The sequence below is a fragment of the Rutidosis leptorrhynchoides genome, chromosome 1 (assembly GCF_046630445.1).
Source record: "Rutidosis leptorrhynchoides isolate AG116_Rl617_1_P2 chromosome 1, CSIRO_AGI_Rlap_v1, whole genome shotgun sequence".
NCBI classification, from domain to species: Eukaryota; Viridiplantae; Streptophyta; class Magnoliopsida; order Asterales; family Asteraceae; genus Rutidosis; species Rutidosis leptorrhynchoides.
The window spans coordinates 532768031-532792956 of NC_092333.1; the positions used below are offsets into that span (position 1 = coordinate 532768031).

At 32.7% G+C, this 24926-nt stretch overlaps 3 protein-coding genes across 3 annotated transcripts; all 3 read left to right on the forward strand.

Moving 5' to 3' along the window:
- The first annotated feature begins 1091 nt into the window (after window positions 1-1091).
- LOC139842347 (uncharacterized) lies at window positions 1092-9472 on the forward strand. Its single transcript, XM_071832499.1, has 3 exons — window positions 1092-1622; window positions 8816-8858; window positions 9432-9472. Exons 1-3 carry the CDS (start codon window positions 1092-1094, stop codon window positions 9470-9472), a joined length of 615 nt encoding a protein of 204 aa, XP_071688600.1.
- A 20-nt stretch (window positions 9473-9492) lies between these two features.
- Window positions 9493-13495, forward strand: LOC139842352 (uncharacterized). Its single transcript, XM_071832503.1, has 10 exons — window positions 9493-9688; window positions 10336-10378; window positions 10598-10624; window positions 10775-10864; window positions 11608-11733; window positions 12005-12124; window positions 12568-12588; window positions 12760-12818; window positions 12933-13023; window positions 13158-13495. Exons 1-10 carry the CDS (start codon window positions 9525-9527, stop codon window positions 13233-13235), a joined length of 819 nt encoding a protein of 272 aa, XP_071688604.1. The 5' UTR covers window positions 9493-9524; the 3' UTR covers window positions 13236-13495.
- Window positions 13496-15122: 1627 nt separating this feature from the next.
- LOC139842359 (probable ADP-ribosylation factor GTPase-activating protein AGD14) lies at window positions 15123-20911 on the forward strand. Its single transcript, XM_071832510.1, has 11 exons — window positions 15123-15439; window positions 16015-16076; window positions 16735-16822; window positions 16901-16962; window positions 17054-17150; window positions 17494-18510; window positions 19341-19463; window positions 19554-19661; window positions 19863-19949; window positions 20090-20180; window positions 20260-20911. Exons 1-11 carry the CDS (start codon window positions 15344-15346, stop codon window positions 20307-20309), a joined length of 1881 nt encoding a protein of 626 aa, XP_071688611.1. The 5' UTR covers window positions 15123-15343; the 3' UTR covers window positions 20310-20911.
- Window positions 20912-24926: the final 4015 nt, after the last annotated feature.

Genomic DNA, 24926 nt, shown 5'->3' on the forward strand with positions numbered 1-24926 from the left:
ACTTGAAAGTATTCTTGATTTTATGTAACTAGAACTTGTAGAATTTATGAAGAACGCTTAGAACTTAAAGATAGAACTTGAGAGAGATCAATTAGATGAAGAAAATTGAAGAATGAAAGTGTTTGTAGGTGTTTTTGGTCATTGGTGTATGGATTAGATATAAAGGATATGTAATTTTGTTTTCATGTAAATAAGTCATGAATGATTACTCATATTTTTGTAATTTTATGAGATATTTCATGCTAGTTGCCAAATGATGGTTCCCACATGTGTTTGGTGACTCACATGGGCTGCTAAGAGCTGATCATTGGAGTATATATACCAATAGTACATACATCTAAAATCTATGTATTGTACGAGTACGAATACGGGTGCATACGAGTAGAATTGTTGATGAAACTGAACGAGGATGTAATTGTAAGCATTTTTGTTAAGTAGAAGTATTTTGATAAGTGTATTGAAGTCTTTTAAAAGTGTATAAATACATATTAAAACACTACATGTATATACATTTTAACTGAGTCGTTAAGTCATCGTTAGTCGTTACATGTAAGTGTTGTTTTGAAACCTTTAGGTTAACGATCTTGTTAAATGTTGTTAACCCAATGTTTATAATATCAAATGAGATTTTAAATTATTATATTATCATGTATGAATATCTCTTAATATGATATATATACATTAAATGTCTTTACAACGATAATCGTTACATATATGTCTCGTTTAAAAATCATTAAGTTAGTAGTCTTGTTTTTACATATGTAGTTCATTGTTAATATACTTAATGATATGTTTACTTATCATAGTATCATGTTAACTATATATATATCCATATATATGTCATCATATAGTTTTTACAGGTTTTAACGTTCGTGAATCACCGGTCAACTTGGGTGGTCAATTGTCTATATGAAACATATTTCAATTAATCAAGTCTTAACAAGTTTGATTGCTTAACATGTTAGAAACATTTAATCATGTAAATATCAATCTCAATTAATATATATAAACATGGAAAAGTTCGGGTCACTACATGGAAGACCCTTAGAGATAGAAGTATTCCGAGTAGATACATTAGTGCTATTAAGGATATGTACGAAGGGGCGAAGTCTTGCGTCCGAACGCCGGTGGGAAATACCGAAGTTTTCCCAATAGAAGTTGGCCTGCATCAGGGTTCGGCTCTTAGCCCTTTTCTTTTCGCTTTGATTCTTGATGAGCTTTCTCGAGGGATACAAGAGAGTATCCCTTGGTGCTTAATTTTTGCAGATGATATTGTGCTTGTTTCTGAATCTAAGGAGGAACTTAATAGAAGACTAGAGCAATGGAGGATGGCCTTAGAAGGTAATGGTCTACAAATAAGTAGACAAAAGACGGAATATCTTAGATGTGATTTCGACAGAAACAATGATGAACAAGATGATGGAGTGAACATCTGCATTGGAGAACAGGTCTTGCATCCAAAAACCTCTTTTAGGTACCTAGGCTCGATGCTCCACAAATCGGGGAGGATAAATGAAGACGTGTCTCACCGTATTAAAGTAGGGTGGGTGAAGTGGAGAGCGGCGACTGGAGTCTTATGCGACAGGAAGATCCCCCTAAAGCTGAAAGGGAAATTCTTCAAGGTAGCAATTAGACCTGCCATGCTATACGGATCAGAGTGTTGGCCAATGATGAAGGCGCAAGAGAGAAGGATGGAGGTGGCAGAGATGAGGATGCTTAGGTGGACATGCGGTAAGACGATGTTGGATATGATTCCAAATAGTGTTTTTAGGGAGAACCTGAAAGTTAGAAGCATCGTCGACAAGCTAAGAGAAGAACGACTTCGATGGTTTGGGCATGTGAGGAGGCGACCCCTTACTGCTCCTGTTAGGAGAGTCAAGGCACTTACAGTTGACGGTGTAAGGAGAACGGGTAGACCCACACGTAGGTGGGAGGATAGGATAAAGCTCGACTTGAATGAGCTTTTACTGACCGAGGACATGACTTCTGATAGGAACGCGTGGAAGGCTAGAATAAAAATAGACGAGTAGGATCTATGCGGGTAGGGGTGCTTGTGGTTTTGTGGGCATGGGTGAATGTGTGTATGTGTCTTCTTTTATAGTGATGTTTGTATGAATGTTGTGTACGTATATATTTTCTTGTATTGTATATTCTCGCGCTTTGCATTTAACCAGGACCCCGTCTTGGTTTGGGTATGTTTGTGTGTGCTGAAATGTTTGCGTATGTATGGAGGTTTATGTATGTATGTTCGCATGTTTAAGGTTTCAGGTAAAGATGCTTGCATGTTTAGGGTTTCGGGTCTGGATGCTTGCATGTTTAGGTTGGGATGTTTTGGGTATGTATGTTTATGGTTGTTTTTCCGTGCTTTTATGTTTGCTTGGTGTATGTTTTTGACTGTTTGTATGTATGTTTTGTATGGAAGTATGTATGCCTTTGTAAGTATGCTTATATATGTTCCTATATTTTGTATGTTTAGGGTTGTAGGTATGTTAGTGAGTATGAATGTATGCGTATATGTGTGTATGTATTTATGTACGCATGTATGTTTCATGTTTGTATTTTTTTTTTTTTAGTTACGGTTTTATGTATGTATGTATATATGAATGCATGTGTGGATGTATGGATGTATGTATGTAGGTTTATGTTTTGTAGTTATGTTTGGTTATGTGTGTTTCTGGGGTTGTTGGTATGTGGTCATTTTTGTTTCTTTTTTTTTCTCTTTTCTTTTTCTTTATTCTTTTTCCTTTCCTTTTTATTTTTTTTCTTTTTTCTTTTAGTGTGACATTTCTCTATTTGTCTTGAGCCCGCCACAGCTGTATTAGGTACTCTCATTTATTTATATATTTTTTTTTTTTTTTTTTTTTTTTTTTTTTGCGTTTGTTGTATATGCGGGCTTGTTACGTTGGTTTCTGTATGTATGTTTGTATGCGTTTGTGGGTCTATTATTATATGGTTGTATGTATGCTCGTGGGTACGTTTCAGGTTTTCATGTTTTTTGTTTGGTTACGTACGTTTTCTTGTATGTTTGTATGTATGCTTATATGTATGTATGTATGTATGTTTGTATGTATGTATGTATGTATGTATGTATGTATGTTTGTATGTATGTTTGTATGTATGTTTGCTGGTCTGTGTTTCTAGGTTGTATGTCTTATTCTGTTTAGGGTTGCTTGTTTGCGGTCATATATGTTTTTTGTTTTTTAGTTGTAGCATATCTCGTTTTGTCCAGAGCTTCGCCCTACTATCTAAGGTACGTCTTCTTTTTCCCTTATATATATATATATATATATATATATATATATATATATATATATATATATATATATACTCTTACTATTAGTTTTTTTTTTTTTTTTCTCATACACGGTTCTATTAAGCGAGGCTTAGCAAGCGTCGATTGATTGGCGATTTGGCTACCGCTTAGAGCCTAAATTGAACTCCAGGCACGATGTAAAACCCATGAAAATTTGATTCTACCATTTTCATGGCGTCTCTGTTTATTTTATTTTATTTTTTATTTTCTTATTTACTATTACTATTTTTTATATATTTATCTATTTATTTCATGCATTTTTTTTTCTATTTATTTAATTTATTTTTTAGTTTTTTTTCTCATTTTTTTTATGGCCGGAGGTCCCCTCGAAAGCAATCTCTTTACCCGTCGAATAGAGAGAGGGAGGACTTTCTCCGCTCTTGTGAGTGTTTAACTCGAGGTGGAGAAATGATTTCTCTTTATTCTAAGATAGAGGAAAGATTGTCTACATCCCACCTCCCTCATACCCCATTCATATGGGATTGTGTATTGTTGTTGTTGTTGTGTTATTTATTATTACTATTTTTTATATATTTATCTATTTATTTCATGCTTTTTTTCTATTTATTTAATTTATTTTTTAGTTTTTTTTCTCATTTTTTTTATGGCCGGAGGTCCCCTCGAAAGCAATCTCTTTACCCGTCGAATAGAGAGAGGGAGGACTTTCTCCGTTCTTGTGAGTGTTTAACTCGGGGTGGAGAAATGATTTCTCTTTATTCTAGGATAGAGGAAGGATTGTCTACATCCCACCTCCTCATACCCCATTCATATGGGATTGAGTATTGTTGTTGTTGTTGTTGTTGTTGTTGTTTATTTAGATTGATTATTGTAATTAACTATTACAAAGAACACACTAAAGTGTTCTCATTATTTACATCCATTAAAAAATTCATTACTTTTATTTTTAGTTATCTTTGTTTAGAGACAAACTCTGATTAACGTATTATTAAAAGAAGTTAAATTGCACTACTAATATTCATAAACCAATATGTACTTAATCAGGAACAGAGGGGAACAAAGTGATCGACCACTCAGGACTCAAAATTTTTAGAGCCCAATTTTCTATATATATATATATATATATATATATATATATATATATATATATATATATATATATATATATATAGAAATAATCGGAGATTTGAGAAGCAGGAAAACTAATGAAACACACTTGGATCGGTTTCAAGTTTTTCTCCCGGGCAGCGATGGGGGCGGGGTTATTATCGCTGCATCGGCATAGTCGAAACGAGAGATGATCGCAACAGGTGGTTTAGTCCCCCTCAGGTGATCACAATCGCTGTTTAAAAAAAAAAAAAACAATAGGTCTAAAAACAATAATTAAATACTCCATAAAAAAATCAAAGTCGACTAGCATTCTAGCAAAGACGAAAGAACTTTTTTTTAAATAGTTTATATTATTCATTAGGACCTATGAGTCTTTTTTCCACTTCTTTCTCGGCCCTTAAATTCTCGGGACCAATCATGTATTTAATAATACGATTTTTGTCTATTACTTATCGAAACAAGCTGAGGAATGAAATCCACCGAATTATATGATCAATTTCTGTATCAAACGCAACATTAGCGGCATAAACAAGACTTAACATCAGCCAAAATAGTTATGTATTTTTATTTTTCTTAAATATAGTTGTAGCTGTATGTTAACTTAAAAATATTAATAGTGCCAAGTAAACATACAAAATTGTTAGGGGTCTAAAAGAGTCGAAGTATTCGTGATGAACTTGAGTTTCTTCAAATAATCGATTCAAACCAAGCTTAAATGTATTCGAGCCCGAGCTTCTTGTATCCAGAGTGAACTAGCTCGCAAGCCTAAACGAGCATTTCACTTATATACATTAATAATAATCACGGAACTATTGGTTGAATGGTAAAAAGTCTCAGTTGGTTGTGTGCTTATACCCTTGAAAAAATGGGTGTAGTCAAATTAAGGGGGGGGGGGGGGGGGGGGGGGGGGTGGTTCTCCAAGTTATATGCTAACGGGTGCGTGGGTGGCAAATGAGAGAATTTGATGCCGTACTTACTGATGTGCTGAAACAGTACCTTTATTTATGAACGGATTTGAGTTATTTTGTTACACGAATTGATTTATTGTATATGTGGTATTTTAATGATTTTAGGTTGATTTCACACATATAGGCAACTAGTCCTATCCGCGTAGTTTAGTTTGCCGGTAAATCCGGTTCGTTCCACAGGGAGACAGTGTTCAATGGTTTTTAATAGTCTTTATAGTTAAACTTATTCTAAGGGGGTTTTGGATTAGGAAATGATAATACTACATAATAATAATAAAATATAACTTAATCCTAATTTAATTGAACTACTTATTAATTTATACGAATACATTATTTATAATTATTAATTTAAAAGTGAATTAATTGAAATCATACTAATAAGTTTATTACTAAATGATAATTAATAAAATGATAACTTTTTAATAAAACTAATTGTTTAGAATTTTGTTTTGAGCAATTATAATATAAATTTATTTAAATTAACTAAATAACATATTTTAACTAAATTAATATAAATTAATAGGAATTGTAATATTTTAACTAGTTATAAACTAATTACTAATTATAAATTATAATAATTATAAATTAACAACTTAAATATAATAATAAAATAATTAAAACCCTAGATTTTTAACCTAGTTCGTACAGTACCCGTATTATACTTACGGGTTTTGCGTAGTATAATACGCGTTTCGCGTATGGTTTAATATGTACGCGTATCGTGTAGAGATATACGCGATCCGCGTATGTTATAATCCAGGTGACAAAACAGTGACGAATAAACTGGAATATAATGTTGTGTAATATATTTTTTAATTTTACTTTTAACTTTACTGAATAAATGAACGTAAATAATAATAATAATGATTTATAAAATAAAAGGGAGTGTTTACTTAAATGTGTCACCTCTAGGTCCATGGATTGTTTTAAGTTTAAGATCGTATTAAAATGTTTAGTATAAAACTTATATTTTCCTTTCGAATAAATAATAAGTTTTGACTAACTAAATTAAATCTAATTTTCATTGGATTATATTTAGATAGTTACTAGTCCTTAAGTATTTAAATTGAGACCCAACCCAGTTTTGACCTTCGCCAAAACCCAAATCATAACGGTTTCCCTTTTTACAATTTCACTATTATATGACTAGTGATATTACCCAAACCACCGAACCTTACTTTTTAATTTAGTGTTAGTAAATTAGTTATAAGTTCGTCTATATCACTTTTAATGTTGAAGCTTAATTTATATAAATAAAAATAACTTTCGTTATTTTAATCTAACAAATTAAGTGACAAGGGTTAAATATCCAAATATATAATAATGGTTCTTTTAATTAGGCTCAATATTAAAAATACTAAAGTTACATTTTAATTTTTACAAATGATAACAATCCATTTCACTAGGGGCTCTACATCTAAGCAAACACTAGGGAAATTAGCTACTCATTATACTAAGGGAAACATAAAAATATAAATATACAAACATAATAATAATGATAAAAACTGATAACGAAAATTTTAACAGAATATACTTACGAAAATCTTCACTCTCATTTACTTTAAACGGTAGAAAATTACAATAATAACACCCCTTTTTGCGCGTACAATAATACCCTTAATTACGAACAATACACCCTTAATATTTGAAACTATCCTAATTTTTGAACCTTGAAGCTGAAAATAATACAGATTACAAAATATACTCGAAAATAAATTGAATGGGTACTGTATTGAATTGTATGTGTAGAAAAATATATCTCTTGAAAATGTGTACTGCCCTCTCTATTTTCTATCTCCTGGTCTTGTAAGTGTACTCCGTATTATATCATCTTGTGAATTGTGTAGTAGGAGAAATGAGTGCATATTTGCTTTCTTGCTGTACCACTAATAAAAAGAATCCATATAAAATACAAAAGCCACCGTCCCATACACATTTGAATCTGAATCTGGTCAAGATATTACGCGTTTCGCGTAGGAGTCCACACGATCCGCGTAAGAGTTAAATACTACGCGTTTCGCGTAGGTCTTCACACGATTCGCGTAAGAATAGCCGACAGTTTTTCTTGTTTTTATTTTATGTTTTGTTCTCTTTTGATCCCGCGTTGACGTTTATCGATTTGGACCTTTTCATTTGAACTCTTTTTTTTCTTCGCTCATCTTGAACTTGCGTTTGGGTAAACGTTATCTTGATATGTAATTGGTTTAAATCCATCGTTTATTGTTGTTTTATCGTCGTTTCTTCAAACAGTAAGCTCGCGTTAACTTTTGTCGTTTTTTCTCGTGATTTATACATTTGAATGTCTTAGTAAACGATAAAAGCTGATGAAATATAAATGATATTGCGTCGAATTTTATGTATGTTTAAAGCAATATCACTTACCGTTCTAAAAAAACATGTATAATTATTACCATATGTTAACAAGGTGAACTCGATCTGAGCTCAAGCTCGGAAAATGTCAAAGGATCCGAGATCAGCTTAATATCTTAAGCTTAGATATATAGATTTTTGACAAAAGTAATTTATTGAAAATGAAGCTTACAAAAACAAATTAAAGTGACATAAAAATCATACGAAGTAAATAATGATATAAACAACCATTTATGATCATTCTACTTCAATAAGTTACAAACTTAACTTGTAATAAGTTTAACTACTTGGGTACAGCTCAAGTGATCAGTGACCATCAGAATTTTTAGTGAATCTCCAAATCTCGGGTTCGATCCCTGACATTTGGCATCAAGGTGACGCCGAACAAATAATCCTAAGATTCGGTAAGCTCTAATAAGAAATAAACTCACTTGTAAGAAGTAATTTACTTGTAAACTAACAAATACCATAAATAAAAGTACTCCGTATTTTGGAGTTTCATATTGTATGCGTATTATTTGGATTGGGAATATTTATGACGGTAGATAAAAGAGTAGATAGATAGAAATTAAAGGTTTTGGATTGAAAAGCCCATACATAACTATTTATTTTGATGTGTTTGTATCATATCATATTTCATTATCATATGTTATTTCAAAAAGTGTCGGATATATAACCATAAATTAGGCATACCCTAAAACGCACTCATAGCATGTGGCCGTTCAATCATACAGTATAAAGCTAGCCACCTGTTTATAAATTAATCTGCGGTCTGCCAACTTCTTTGGAACTCGTAAACACACTTTTCTACTGCTTCATTTTCTTCATATCTCTGCTCGAAGACGCTCAGGTAGGGTTTCGTTCAATTACGATCGTACTTACTAATGTTCGTAGTTTGAATTTTTCGTTTCCCGCGGAAATGTCGGAGATACTGTTGCGGTTGATTTTTGAAAAATTGTTTAATTATTTGTTTTGAGTGGTGACATACAATATACTCCGTACAATTATAGAGAAAGAGACTGCCATTTTGGTTGTATTAATGGAGTAATTACAAAATTAATTTGTTTTTAATTGCGGATTTATGTGTTTTTTCTAGGGGAACAGATTTTTGGGAACTAGCATTGGGTCAAGAGGACACGGTAAATGTTCACTGAATTTGAAATTTAACCTAAAATTTATTTATTTATTTGTTTAATTTTATGCCAATAGCTTATATATGCAGAACTAGTATACAATCTATTGATAAACTCGGTTGATAGCTTGACATTAGTACTTGAGTATTTGGGTTAAACTATGTTTGTTACATTTATTAATAGTTTGTAGATACAAAATTGCTACACTCCGTATAAGCTAGTCTTTTCAACTTTCTGAGATTGATTAGTTTGTTAACTAGCTTTCGAACGAGTCAAGTCAAACATTAGTTTTTGTATGCTCGACTTGTGAAAGTGTTCGAGGAATAGACTTTTGTTTGGATTCCACTTATCAACATGGAACTCAAGCTAAACGACCTTTAGCCAAAATAGCTTATTAATTGCTCGACTCGGCAACAACCCTATTGTAGCCTAACTTAATCTGTAGATTGAGGCGTTTGAAACATTGTTAGGGTTTAGCTGAGCTTAGGATGAAACTATGGACATACCATCTGGGCGTTTTAGCATAGGCAATATGGGTCGTTTTCTCAATTACGTAATGTGATGTCATGTTTTGTGTAGGTGCAGTTCTTGAATGCAATGGGGCTCTTTGGTGGAAGTAATTTACCAATGTGCCCTGCAAACCAACATTGCTCGCAATGGGCTAGAAGTTACATGAAGTATTGTTTGTGTAGCAGGAAAGATTTGATTTCGTTGATATTGGGAATAGTTAGTGTTTTATGTTGGGGTGTTGCAGAGGTACCACAAATCATTACGAATTACAAAGAGAAGTCTTCTGAAGGGCTTGCTATCGGATTCCTTTTGACATGGATTCTCGGGTAACTAATTCTTATATCTTATTTGAGTTATGCAGTTCATTTGTAATATCATGATGTTATAATTTGGCATGAGTTTCTTCTTAATATTGTGTTGATGGTGATTTGCACAAGGTGTTGGCATTTTAACTTAGTGGTTATACTAATGTTACTCATGGTCAATTGCAAACAGATAAATTTTGTTAATTAAACATTTGTAATTAATCAAATATATGGGTATTGTCATTGTCGAATTGATGATGTTAAAGCATAGTGATGGATAGATAAACAAACATGAACATATATTCTAGCATAGAGGCTATGTTAGAGAGCATTATATTTTAAGGGTTATTAAAGCTGTATATAAGTAAGTAGTTAAAAAAGTTTGTGAAAGTTATGAAAGCATTTACTTGTTTGTTATTGAAAGGGAAACATTATAAAAGTATTGAGAGTTTAATATGCCAATCAGTAGGTATATTTAATCTGGCAAAATCCCTTGAAATTTTGTCATTCATAATGGTAATAACAAACATGAAATGGGTGATCTAAGTTCACTCGCTTCATATTTTTCCACGCTTTGTTTTCTTCTATCATGTGAATTGAGATATGATCATTCTACATATGTACATCCCTCTCTTTCTTATCTCTTCTTTTTGCCTCTATTTTTGCAGAGATCTTCTCAACGTTTTTGGTTGTTTGCTCGAACCAGCTACAGTAAGTATTTCTTTCTTCTAAATTCTGCTAAATTTATTCTAAAATGAAGGCTGTAGTATTACTGTGCTCATCTGAAAATGTTCTTGTATGTTATTGTGTCATAGACTCAAAGTAGCTTTAGGTAGAATCTATGTTTAAAAATGGGATATGTTTCATGTATCTTGTGTTAGCTTTGATGAAAGTCTCTTTTTTAATTCATATTATGCTTTTCTTCTGCAGCTTCCAACACAGTACTATACGGCAGTGGTAAGCATTTATTAACCCATAAATCCTGATTTTTTTCTTAATATATTATTCCAACTCAAAAAATTTGCTCTACTTATTGTGTGTGTTTTATTTATTTATTTATTTATTTATTTTTTTTTTTTTTTTTTTTTTTTTTTTGTTGCAATGTAGCTCTACTTAGTGACTACCTTAGCTCTTGCATCCCAAGCAATGTACTATGGTTACTTTTTTAATGGTACTTCTAAAAGACAATGCCATAAGGTAACAATTATACTTTTCTATAATATGTATGTATTACTTTGATCTTCAAAAGTTTTAAATTCTATTTCACAAGGTCATTAGAACTATGTTTTATCATAACTTGTATGATCAAGATAGCCCTGTTTTTTAACTTCTTAAACATATCCAGATGGAGTCTGCAGAAAAGAAAAAAAGACGCAGTCTTGACAGTAACAAAAAACAGATGGCAAATGGTAACAGTCAAGAAGAGTCAACTGTTCCTATGCTATCAAAATTCACACCAAGTTTGCCAATTCCAGATGCTGATGATTGCTCATCCCCTGAAACTGTATACTACAGGTAACCGTGAAAAAGTGTATTACCATATTTTTATTCAAGAATCCAATAAAGCTGTATATATATACATATACATATAACCTTATTTCTTTATTGGGTTTATTAATGTTTTATGGTGCAGTTCTGCTAGATCTCTATCTAGAAGTCACACTCCAACTATGAAATACTTCCCTACACATCGAACAACCGCAAACGGATGTGATCAAGATAGTGTTCAAGAACCCTTGCTTGGTGGACGTTCACATTCACCACCTGCTTCAGAAACTAAAAATATGTTATGTGTGGTGAGTTGTATGCAACTTCTGTTGCATTTGTAATAATATTAGTGCTACATCTCAAGAAAATGTAAATCAATAGTTAAAGCTTCAACCATTCACTTTTTTGGGTACACATAAACAACATTGATGTTTTATCCTTCTGCATTTCAGGTATTTACAGTGACAATTTTCCTCTGTACATACAATCTAAAACTTGAAAGAGACAGTTATCTTAGTTTGAATTCTGTAAGACCAGATAACGGGATTGTAATGCATGTGGGAAGAAAGCTTTTACAGGTAACAAAAACAACTTATTTAGTCACGTTACTTAAGCAACTGACTTCTTGATCTTATACTACTCAAGTACTTATTATCTAAATGAAATGTAACTGAAATTCTACTGCCAAACAAACTGTCACTTCTGCTTATATCTGTTTTTAATATCACCAATAAGGATTTATAGTGCTCACTAGTCATTTTATACTTCTTATATACTCCAAAAGTTGCATATATTGGTTGATTTCAGATAATAAGATTATCACTATTTAACCATATGCACCCATTTCAGGCAAGTGGCGGTTTATTGGAAGGTAGCGATGGTATAGAGAGTATCGGGATTGGAACGTTCCTTGGTTGGGGAATGGCAGCTATTTATATGGGTGGACGTCTTCCACAAATTTTCTTAAATGTAAGAACGCCCCTGTCATAAATATAATACGCGTGTGTGTGTATCAACGTGTGTTATGTGTATGTTTGTCTGTCCAGACAACGTTATGTTTTCTAAAAACTTGGTAGAACAATTGATTCTGGTTTTTGAAAATCTAATTGAGAGCTTCATCATGTCTTTCAAGAAAGAAAGTAGGCATTAAATAGGATGATAGTTTCGTTTCTGGATTTATTTCCATAAATAAAATAGATACAATAACATAACAGAAAGTAAACACACTCTGACATCGTTTACTGCAATTTGGGGTTGGTTATGTGGAAGTACATGCAGAGTCTATACTAGAAATTAGAAGTGTTGGAAAAACAAGTAACCTTTAACTTAATACAGTACAAAATATAGTTTGATATAAAAACTTACTTAAAGCTATACTAACATGTTTATATCCTGGATTTTAATATTTGCAGATCAAAAGGGGAAATGTTCAGGTAACCATGAATCATTCTTCTCCTCCTTATTTATTGTTTAATTGTAACTTTTAAACAAACTCTGACATCCTTATTTATTGTTTTGTCTTCAACACAAACGACACATGTAACCAATGTGTGTTTACATGCTGCAAGTATTGCTTCACTTATGTTCTTGACACGTACATGCAGGGTTTGAATCCACTGATGTTTGTTTTTGCCCTTGCTGGAAACTCTACCTATGTAGCAAGGTAAATGTTCTTCACATTGTTTGCTTATCATAGTAGAATCGTACTTTAACTTTGAAATGGTATTTTTGTTTAGACAAAAATGATGTTTCTCATGATTATTTGTTATATTTGTAGCATACTTGTGAGCAGCCTTGAATGGTCAAAAATAAAACCAAACCTTCCATGGGTGGTGGAAGCAAGTGGATGTGTAATGCTTGATACTTTTGTATCCTTAAAACATATGATTTTTGTGCCTCGTATAACAATTCATTTCAACAATTATCTTATCATTAAGTTACATAAACATAAAAACTAATCTTTGTATTCACATTAGTCTGTTGATCCTTGACAATATGTTAGATTCTGATCCAGTTTATCTACTTTCACCATCGGAAGCACAAAAGTCTTGACACTAACCACGAAGACTTGGATCCATGATTGATAGTCAACAAAGTAGCAAGTCTTCTGCTCGCTATAGCCAATATCGACAGGTCATATGTTACTTCTATACGTGTTTGCGTATGGAAACCTTCAATGGGTATCAAAGCATGCATCAAATGATCACATTTGATGTATTTTGCATGGTTAGCATGCTCAATGTTTAGAACTGTTTGTTTTTAGTAGGATTTATTTAGAGTTATGATGATTTCTGTATGGAGTTCAACAAGAAAGTTGAAAAAGTTTGGAGATCATGTATGTTTTTTCGGAACAATTGTATTAGGATATTTCATCTTTTATCATTTGAACAAAAGTAACTGATTCAGTGATTTGGTCCGTGAGAATCAAGTTCACCGTCACATGTGCTTAAACCGAACTGATCTGTTTCTTGTTAAAAAATGGCGTTGCTCGAACTTTCAATGGTTATTGTTTTGGTGTTAGTGTCACATGAATGTAATGTAAAGGGATATCTAGTTACAAGTTACAAGTATAAGATTTGCTAGAGATGGGCCCTGTTAGGTTCTATTGGGTCATGGTTCGGCTAGCTCGTTGTCTCTGTTTCATAAAATCCGAACCGTGATTCTGCAGGTTCTTTTGCCTTTCATATGACAGCAAACTGTTTGATTCAATATCAAAAAATAGTGAATCAATTAAAAGATGGCTCAATGGTTGAGGTCTTCAGGACAAATATTTAGTATGGAAAAACCTTTTACCCCTTCTATCAAAAAAATTGTGAATTTATTTGAACTGAAAAATAGATGTGTTATTATGTGTAGTTAAGTTATGCCACGATCCACAAAGAAGTTTTATAAAATGGCAATTCGAATTTTGATATATGAAGAAATTAACATATTTTAATCGAATAATATCATTAATTAACATATTTCAATAGAATAAGTTTATTATTAACATATTTCAATTGAAAAATTCTATTTTATTATCGACTGCAATTTTTTTTCTTTATAAAAAGAAAATAGGAGGTAACGATGAGGGATGAATAGTAAACTAATGATGTCAATGATGAGGGATGAATAGTAAAACCGCTATGTCGGCCACCCTGCTCCGCCTTGGCCTCGTTGCCCTGGTTTCCTTCTTTTCAGCAGAAAGCAATACACACGCAAGTCCTAATTATTTTTTTAGTAGAGGTATGGAATATCAATGTTTGCTTGTATACTTATACATTTAATTAGTTAAATAATATAGCACATCTCAATTTTTATGAGAAAGTATGTCATGGTTGAGAGTGTTTAATATGTCATGGTTGAGAGTGTTTAGTACTGATGAGGAAGTGCTAATGTGCTAATTCTGATGAGGAAACTTTTCATAGTTCTGAGCACTCTAAGAATGGGGCTTGATATGGACAAAGTAATTACTAGTGGGAGTGAACTGCAAATTTGTGGGCATTGACTGGCTACAGCACTCAGCAGCATAGCTTATCAGTTCTACAACGGGCCAAATTTAAATACGTTGTTATTTATTGGAGTATTATATAATTTAATTATTATTATTATTATATATATATATATATATATATATATATATATATAAATTGTGGTAAATGATGAACCTATGATTGGTTGCCACCATTTGTTAATAGTAACATTTTTTTCTCTAATGATTTGCCCAACATCCCCCAAACTACTAATCCAATACCATCCGGATCCCCTGACCCGCTCCACCAACCTGACCCGAATACACGCTACTGTAGCTGTGTAGCTACAATACTTTTTTTTCTTCCCGAAACTAACCCGTAGCGAAAGCGCGGGCCAAAAGACCGGTTATTATTTATTTGTAGAAATAATAATAAAATAATAATAATAATGCATATATACATATACACATACATACATATACACTGTGTATATATAATTGAGCCTATAATAATTGTAAAGTCTTTCAAAAAGCGATATTTGAAGCACTAAATCTTGTCGTTGAGCTAACGAAAGAGATTGTTAGGAATTCGAGCTAAGATTAGGGAAGAACACTGAACTGTTGGTTCCATTTATCGCAATTTGAAAACCTTAAAACCCTAGATTCATTCAATCGTCCCCTTTTTTCAATCCAAAATTCATCAATCGAACATCTTTTTGCTGTGAAATCAAATAAGAATGAGTAGCAGGAGAGAAGAAGAGAGAAATGAAAAAATAATTAGGGGTTTAATGAAACTTCCACCTAATCGAAGATGCATCAATTGCAACAGTTTGGTATGTATTGTTAAAAATTTGAAGTTTTTATTAGTTATATACTTATACTTATATCTATCCATATATTTGTGGTATATATGAAATATTGAAATTCTATATATATTTTTTATTTCTTATGAATATAGTTATGGTTATGTTAGTTTAGATGAGTGATTTAGTGGTAGTTACCTGCCTTCAATGTAAAAAGAAATTAAATAAAGAATCAAATGTATTGAATTGTCGTAATATATTTGTTGTTTTATTCGATATAAAGTTGGAAACCTACCTTGACTACTTGATGAAAGCTTAACTACCAGTTTGTATTAGCTAACAGAAGTTTAGTATCTACTTTTTATATGTTTTATAATCAAGTGCTTTTTTGTACTTAATCATTTGAAAGCCTTATAACTTGGTGACGATGAAATCGTTGTTTTCATAGATTGTTTATACATCCTTTTAATTAACAATTAGCTATAACTTTATGTCGATAATTAATGTGAACGTGCTATAGCCTGGAGTCATATAGTCTGTGATAAAGATTATATTGTGATATCGTGTTCCTTGACTGTATTTTGATTTTCAATTTTGATTTCCAGGGGCCTCAATATGTGTGCACAAACTTTTGGACATTCGTTTGCATGACATGTAGTGGGATACAGTGAGTTCTCTTTAATCCAAAGCTATTTCACATGTGAATGTTGGATAATTTGTGAATGTTAATTACTGTGCAGTTTTCCAGTTACACTTAGTCAGTTAACTGTTAAGATGTGTTTTTTTATAAATAATACTATCTCATTATTATCTGGACTATCGCTAATTACCTCGAGCACATGTATATAAGTATATTTGAGCAAAAGAAATAAATATACTCCCTCATAGAAGCCTTAATCTTTCATATGAAGTAAATAGGTTTGTAAAGGCAGTGCCCACATAGAAGCCTTAATCTTTCATATGAAGTAAATAGGTTTGTAAAGGCAGTGAAAAGAGGTTAATCAGTCGGGCTTAAGGTTTTAAGTATCGAACCCAACACATAGTGAAAATACGAGCTCACGCAATAGATGGAGCTAGAATCATATGATAATTCACATTTTCATATATGATTTATTTTGGCATATTTCGGTTTTTACGTTATTCAAATTATGGTAACATCAGATAATTCAAGTTCAAGTTCTGGTCCAAATTCAGTACGTTGAAACAAATACAAATCCGGATATGTCCATTTATGATTTGTAAACATTTGTTTTGATGATATACGCAGACCACATGAATGTAACAGTTTCTTGTTCCTTGTTGTTTTGTTTCATGGAATGATGCAGCCGCGAGTTTACTCATCGTGTTAAATCTGTGTCGATGTCTAAGTTTACGTCACAAGAAGTTGAAGCCCTACAAGAAGGTGGTAATCAGGTACAAATGTTACTAGATTTTTATTTATTGGTGAAAATTTGTTTATTTTTTTCTCACAAAATATAGTTTCTTCTATAGCGTGCAAGGGAAACGTTTCTTAGAGATTGGGACCCACGAGAACAGAGACTTCCTGATAACAGGTGATACACTTTATAATTGTTGCATCTAACATCTAATATTCCTAGTAAAAGGACGTCGAATAGATTCTCTTATGCATGCTCTCTATTACAGCAACGTGGACAAAGTTCGGGCCTTTATAAAGAGTGTTTATGTGGACAAGAAGTTTTTCGCTTCAAAGGCGTCTGGAAAGCCTCCTAGAGATACAATGGTAGTATGCCTTTCTTGTACTGCACAACTTTTTAAAAATTGTGTTACCAATCGGCTCATTCAAATTATGCATTATCTCTAATTGACCATTCCAGTCAATTATAAAATAAACAGAAGTAACTAATTAAGAACAAGATCAAGTGGATTACTAACTCATTTTATTGGAAAACATTAGACTTCTGTTGAAATAATATTTTATCGTATCTGACACACCAATTATTTATACAAAGTTAATTTATTTGGATAAAACACAACCTATTTGACTTGTTACTCAACCTGCTTATTTAGCCACACCTGGTTTCTCCTCTATACTAAATTGTGCATTTGGATTATCAAATTCTCAGATCAACAGAAATCACGAGGATGAAACAAGACGAGCTAGTTCATATCATTCTTACTCGCAAAGTCCACCATATGATTATCAATACGAAGAACGTCGTTATGGAAAACAGGCTCCTGCACTTACTAAAAAGCCTGGATCAGACAGAGGAATGTTTCGGTTTATGAGTACAAGTCGTTTAAGTGATCATGTACAAGAGGACAGTTTTGCAAACGAGGTTACAAATGCTCGAGCTTCAGATTATTCGGTGACTAATGGAGGTGATCTATTTAGGTCTGGTACCCAATCACCTCCTTTGTCACAATCATCAGGATCTGGAAAGTTCGATGGTTTGGACCTTTTCGGTGCGCAAAATCCGCCTCAATCGAACACACCTGCACCTTCTAACCAAACTGTAAAGTTTGATGGTTTAGACCTTTTTAGTGCACCGAACCCACCTCAGTCCACCACATCCACACCTTCTGAACCTGAAAAGTTTGGTGGTTTGGACCTTTTTAGTGCACCGAACCCACCTCAGTCCACCACATCCGCACCTTCTGAACCTGAAAAGTTTGGTGGTTTGGACCTTTTTAGTGCACCTCATGCACCTCAATCGACATTATCGGCTCCAACGTCCATTGACCTATTTGAGTTGTCAGCTCCATCTGCAGCAACAACTTTGAGTACGAATCAGTTCAAAGCTTTTGAATCTCCTTTGGACTTATTTACTGTTATGCCTCAGCAACATCAGTCGACTGATACTTTGGATAATAATCCAACAGATACAGTAACCCAAAATGATGGTGGATGGGCGACGTTTGATATGCCTTTGCTTGCAGAACCTAGTCAAGGTACGAAGAGCTCAGTCGTGTCAGAAACTTCTACTAGTGATGCGTCTCTTGGGAAATTGGATCGTGCTGTATCTCTGGACAAGAGCTCTCATTTGCCATATCAGCAAGAGTTCAGTGCTAGTGGACCTTCATTGTTTGTGCATAGCTCGTGGCATGATACAGGGGCTCCAGTAAATGTACAGAATAATCAGGTATGTTACCTGTGTAATCAAACATAATAAGTAGTTTTGTCAATGTTGTTGATTTGGATAGGCTGAGTGATGATCGGATTTGACTCATGACCCAACTAAATATATGGATTATTATTAGTTGAGCAATGACCAATGTAATCTAAATATGAATCATGACCAAGATGACTCATTTTTTTACTACGTTAAACGTCACATCAGGCACAACCCGGTCCAAATCCCCACCTACCGTATCACCGATAGTCTGTTACACTGTACACCACAAACACCGACTCTCCCTTTACCAACCTTTTCTGTATATATTCATCTATTTATTTGATATTCCACTCTCTTTTTGTTATGTATATAAAAATATACAACAACAAATCACGTACCTGCGAGGTATTGCGAGGTATGGGGAGGTGAGATGTAGACAATCCATAGAATAGAAGATAAGTCGTTTCTCTAAGATTGCTTCCGTGAGGACCTCCGGCAAAACAAAACAAAAAGAACAAAAAAAATGAAACAAGATGCATAGAAAATATTATAATCATTGTGAATGGTCAAATAGGAGTTTGATATTGCAAAATAAAAACTGAGCAATCTGTTGATTTGTTTAAGCGGATGGACTCGGATGGATCATGGATCAACCTAAGTATCCATCTGTCTAAATGAATTTTGAATTTGTTTAAGCGGATAGACTCAGGTTGATCTATTACATCGCTTTTCGCGTTGATGGATCATGAATTTTGACCCAGTGAATCATATAAATGGATTGGATCTGGATCATGACACGACACTTTGACAGGCCTAATTAGAGGCATACGTTTGTTTAACTCTAAACGTTTATGCAGTCATGGAGTTCATTTGAAGAATCTACCACACACTTTGATGGCAGTTATATGAAGGGTAGTGAACAAGTTCCTGTACAAGTTACTCAAGTTGCTGATCCATATTTGGCATGGGGAATATCAGAGGTATCGGCGTAGTTAGATACCTAGATATAACCGTATCATTCTTTATGTGCAAGACATTATTTTTTTATTATATAAAATGATTTTTTACAGAATTTCCAAATAAATCAAGCTGATTGGGATACCAGACCACCTTCTTTTCTTAACACAACACCACATGCCCTTGGATCATTAAACTCTTCAAGTCAACTTCCTGTCATGGTATGATGTGTTCATTTATTTCAACCCCTGATGGGGGATATACATGTATGTTTATGTATCTATATACATGTATGTTTATGTATCTATATACATGTATGTATCTGTATTTGTATTTTGGGCTCATTGTATCCCTTTCCTGTAATATCTATTTTATCGAGACCTCTTCTTTTATATGTTTGTGGGATGTCTAAATTTATTCAGGGTGGAGCACAATCACGAGTACTTGAATCGAAATCTAGCAATCCATTCGATTTTCCTGATGATGCTGATCTGGAATCAAGCAACATGGTAAGTTCCATGCGTAAACTTTTCAAATTACTGTCATTTTGTCATTTGTGTGATGACTTTTTGATGATATAAGTCAAGTATTACTCCGTATTATTCAAAGTAGTCACGCCACATATAATGATTTTTAGTTACAACTGCAGTTTTTGGACATGAGTTCTTTGCAATCGGCTCTGCCAAATCACAATATGTCGACATCTTGGTATCCTGAAAGTGCATCTGGTATATCACAAGGTAAAGATCTCAACTGACAAATCAGTTCCTGTTTATTATAGTATGAATCTATTCTTACTGTTGCAATATGATTGTACAGATGCTTTAGCTTTTATGACTGGGCCGGTACCAAACGTGCAGATTCCGTAAGTGCCTCCATGTATATTTACTTTAATATAAAGGATTATCGACAAATACAAACTCATGACTCGTTTTTAGATTCCAACCACATTGCTAAAATCTTATTGCTCACTTTGCAGGAACATTCAAGCCCAGGGTCCAGTGGCCTCAATTGGTGGGAACCCATTTGGATAGGATTGACTATTTATTCGTAGATGGGGTGTAATATGATTATGTTAGATTGTTATTCTCTGTACTCCTTTTTAAAAATAAGATGTGTGCATTTAGCGTCTTGGGTACCCCAAAACGCCGATGATGTGAAGATTTAGGTAAAATATTCCTATGGCTCATTAGAAGTTATTTTGCTATTGCTTAATAGCCATTTGATACATGGGACTTAGCTGTCTGCTAGTAAGTGGCATGTATAATCTTAAAGAATGCTAGGTTTTTCACTTATTTATATACGATTTCAGTGAGCAGTGAAAACCTTCTACCTTTTATACCTTTTATATTAGTAGTGAGCCATTGATGAGGAGTTAACATTGAAAATGCCTGCTGAAACATTAGAATTTAATTGAGGTTGTACAAGTCGTACATGACTCATAAAGCTTATATTCGTATAGATATAATTTTCTGCATCCGTATCAACACGAAGTGCAAATGGAAAGACCTTAATACGTTCCAAGATGGATGCTACCCACAATTACTTGTGTGTTCTTTTTGCAATTCAACTATTAAATTCATGAAACACATTTATTTTTGATGATGTAGTCGTGTAGACAATGAACATGCATCGCCTAACTTTAGGTACAAGTTGGTGTACTTACGATTTTTTTTCACAAGTGTTGGTTCACTTTTACATCAATTATATATGCATATGGCTAGTGTGGTATATAAATGAAATCAACAGAATTCATTTATATATTATTCTGTTGACCTATCTTTTGAAATTTGTATGGCAATCGACTGCAACTTCTTAGGAAGAGATTGAAATGTCCCATTCATATTGATTATAAACGTTACATATTAATTGATTTCGTTGCGAGGTTTTGACCTCTATATGAGACGTTTTTCAAAGACTGCATTCATTTTTAAAACAACCATAACCTTTATTTTATCAATAAAGGTTTTAAAAGTATTACGTAGATTATCAAATAATGATAATCTAAAATATACTGTTTACACATACCATTACATAATGGTTTACAATAGAAATATATTACATCGACATATGTTTCTTGAATGCAGTTTTTACACAATATCATATAAACATGGACTCCAAATCTTGTCCTTATTTTAGTATGCAACAGCGGAAGCTCTTAGTATTCACCTGAGAATAAACATGCTTTAAACGTCAACAAAAATGTTGGTGAGTTATAGGTTTAACCTATATATATCAAATCGTAACAATAGACCACAAGATTTCATATTTCAATACACATCCCATACATAGAGATAAAAATCATTCATATGGTGAACACCTGGTAACCGACATTAACAAGATGCATATATAAGAATATTCCCATCATTCCGGGACACCCTTCGGATATGATATAAATTTCGAAGTACTAAAGCATCCGGTACTTTGGATGGGGTTTGTTAGGCCCAATAGATCTATCTTTAGGATTCGCGTCAATTAGGATGTCTGTTCCCTAATTCTTAGATTACCAGACTTAATAAAAAGGGGCATATTCGATTTCGATAATTCAACCATATAATGTAGTTTCACGTACTTGTGTCTATTTTGTAAATTATTTATAAAACCTGCATGTATTCTCATCCCAAAAATATTAGATTTTAAAAGTGGGACTATAACTCACTTTCACAGATATTTCCTTCCTCGGAAATAAGACTTGGCCACAGATCGATTCACGAACCTATACAAATATGTACATATATATCAAAGTATGATCAAAATAATTACAACCATTTTTATTATGTTTTAAAGATTTGAGTGTATTAAGTCAGCTGTCCTCGTTAGTAACCTACAACTAGTTGTCCACAGTTAGATGTACAGAAATAAATCGATATATATTATCTTGAATCAATCCACGACCCAATGTATACACGTCTCAGGCTAGATCACAACTCAAAGTATATATATTTTTGGAATCAACCTCAACCCTGTATAGCTAACTCCAACATTACTGCATATAGAGTGTCTATGGTTGTTCCAAATAATATATATACATGGGTCGATATGATATGTCAAAACATTTGCATACGTGTCTATGGTATCCCAAGATTACATAATATATTAGAATACATGTATAATACAATATAAGTTAGCTAGGATATAATTTGTATAGATTTGTTAAACATTTTCCGTAGCTAAAAAGATCAAAAATATCCAATCTTGTTTTACCCATAACTTCTTCATTTTAAATCCGTTTTGAGTGAATCAAATTGCTATGGTTTTATATTGAACTCTAATTTAAGAATCCAAACAGAAAAAGTATAGGTTTATAGTCGGAAATTTAAGTTACATGTCAATTACTAAAGAGGTAGTCATTTCCGTCGAAAGAACGACATCTTGATGACCATTTTGAAAAACATACTTTCACTTTGAGTTTAACCAAGATTTTTGGATATAGTTTCATGTTCATATGAAAAATCATTTTCCCATAAGAACAACTTTTAAATCAAAGTTTATCATAGTTTTTAATTATCCAAACCAAAACAGCCCCCGGTTTCACTACGACGGCGTATATCCGATTTTATGGTGTTCATCGTGTTTCGAGGTTTTAAATCATTAAGTTAGCATATCATATAGATATAGAACATGTGTTTAGTTGATTTTAAAAGTCAAGTTAGAAGGATTAACTTTTGTTTGCGAACAAGTTTAGAATTAACTAAACTATGTTCTAGTGATTACAAGTTTAAACCTTCGAATAAGATAGCTTTATATGTATGAATCGAATGATGTTATGAACATCATTACTATCTCAAGTTTTCTGGATAAAACTACTGGAAATGAGAAAAATGGATCTAGCTTCAAAGGATCCTTGGATGGCTTGAAAGTTCTTGAAGCAGAATCATGACACGAAAACAGTTCAAGTAAGATTTTCACTCGAAATAAGATTGTTATAGTTGTAGAAATTGAATCAAAGTTTGAATATGAATATTATCTTGAATTAGAAAGATAACCTACTGTAAATAACAAAGGTTCCTTGATCTTAGATGATTACTTGGAATGGATTAGAAAGCTTGGAAGTAGACTTGCAAATTTGGAAGTATTCTTGATTTTTATGAAACTATACTTATGGAATTTATGAAGAACACTTAGAACTTGAAGATGGAACTTGAGAGAGATCAATTAGATGAAGAAAATTGAAGAATGAAAGTGTTTGTAGGTGTTTTTGGTCGTTGGTATATGGATTAGATATAAAGGATATGTAATTTTATTTTCATGTAAATAAGTCATGAATGATTACTAATATTTTTGTAATTTTATGAGATATTTCATGCTAGTTGCCAAATGATGGTTCCCACATGTGTTAGGTGACTCACATGGGCTGCTAAGAGCTGATCATTGGAGTGTATATACCAATAGTACATACATCTAAAAGCTGTGTATTGTACGAGTACGAATACGGGTGCATACGAGTAGAATTGTTGATGAAACTGAACGAGGATGTAATTGTAAGAATTTTTGTTAAGTAGAAGTACTTTGATATGTGTATTGAAGTCTTTCAAAAGTGTAAGAATACATATCAAAACACAACATGTATATACATTCTAAAGGAGTCGTTAAGTCTTCGTTAGTCGTTACATGTAAGTGTTGTTTTGAAACCTTTAAGTTAACGATCTCAATTAATGTTGTTAACCCAATGTTTATTATATCAAATGAGATGTTAAATTATTATATTATCATGATATTATGATGTATGAATATCTCTTAATATGGTATATACATTAAAATATCGTTACAACGATAATCGTTACATATAAGTCTCGTTTCGTAATTCTTGAGTTAGTAGTCTTGTTTTTACATATGTAGTTCATTGTTAACACACTTAATGATATATTTAAATATCATTTTATCATGTTAAATATAGTGTATCAATATCTTAATATGATACATATGTATTTAGTAGACGTTATCATAACAATAATCGTTATATATATCATTTCAAGTTTCTTAACTTAGTAATCTCATTTCTTATGTATATCACACATTGTTAATATACTTAGTGAGATACTTACTCATCATAATCTCATGTCAACCATATATATATGTCTATATATACCACAACATGTAGTTTTTACAAATTTGTAACGTTCGTGAATCGCCGGTCAACTTGGGTGATCAATTGTCTATATGAAACTTATTTCATTTAATCAAGTCTTAACAAGTTTGATTGCTTAACATGTTGAAAACATTTAGTCATGTAAATATCAATCTCAATTAATATATATAAACATGGAAAAGTTCAGGTCACTATAGTACCTACCCGTTAAATAAATTTCGTCTCGAAATTTTAAGCTGTTGAAGGTGTTGACGAATCTTCTGGAAATAGATGCGGGTATTTCTTCTTCATCTGATCTTCATGCTCCCAGGTGAACTCGGGTCCTCTACGAGCATTCCATCGAACCTTAACAATCGGTATCTTGTTTTGCTTAAGTCTCTTAACCTCACGATCCATT

Coding starts and splice junctions, on each gene's coding strand:
- LOC139842352 (XM_071832503.1), top strand. CDS start 9,525: ATGAAGTATTGTTTGTGTAGCAGGAAAGATTTGATTTCGTTGATATTG. Junction 11,734..12,004: donor TGGGAAGAAAGCTTTTACAG/GTAACAAAAACA, acceptor CACCCATTTCAG/GCAAGTGGCGGTTTATTGGA. Junction 12,589..12,759: donor TCAAAAGGGGAAATGTTCAG/GTAACCATGAAT, acceptor ACGTACATGCAG/GGTTTGAATCCACTGATGTT.
- LOC139842347 (XM_071832499.1), top strand. CDS start 1,092: ATGTACGAAGGGGCGAAGTCTTGCGTCCGAACGCCGGTGGGAAATACC. Junction 1,623..8,815: donor TGAAAGGGAAATTCTTCAAG/GTAGCAATTAGA, acceptor TGTTTTTTCTAG/GGGAACAGATTTTTGGGAAC. Junction 8,859..9,431: donor CATTGGGTCAAGAGGACACG/GTAAATGTTCAC, acceptor TGTTTTGTGTAG/GTGCAGTTCTTGAATGCAAT.
- LOC139842359 (XM_071832510.1), top strand. CDS start 15,344: ATGAGTAGCAGGAGAGAAGAAGAGAGAAATGAAAAAATAATTAGGGGT. Junction 16,963..17,053: donor CAGAGACTTCCTGATAACAG/GTGATACACTTT, acceptor TCTCTATTACAG/CAACGTGGACAAAGTTCGGG. Junction 19,464..19,553: donor TGGCATGGGGAATATCAGAG/GTATCGGCGTAG, acceptor GATTTTTTACAG/AATTTCCAAATAAATCAAGC.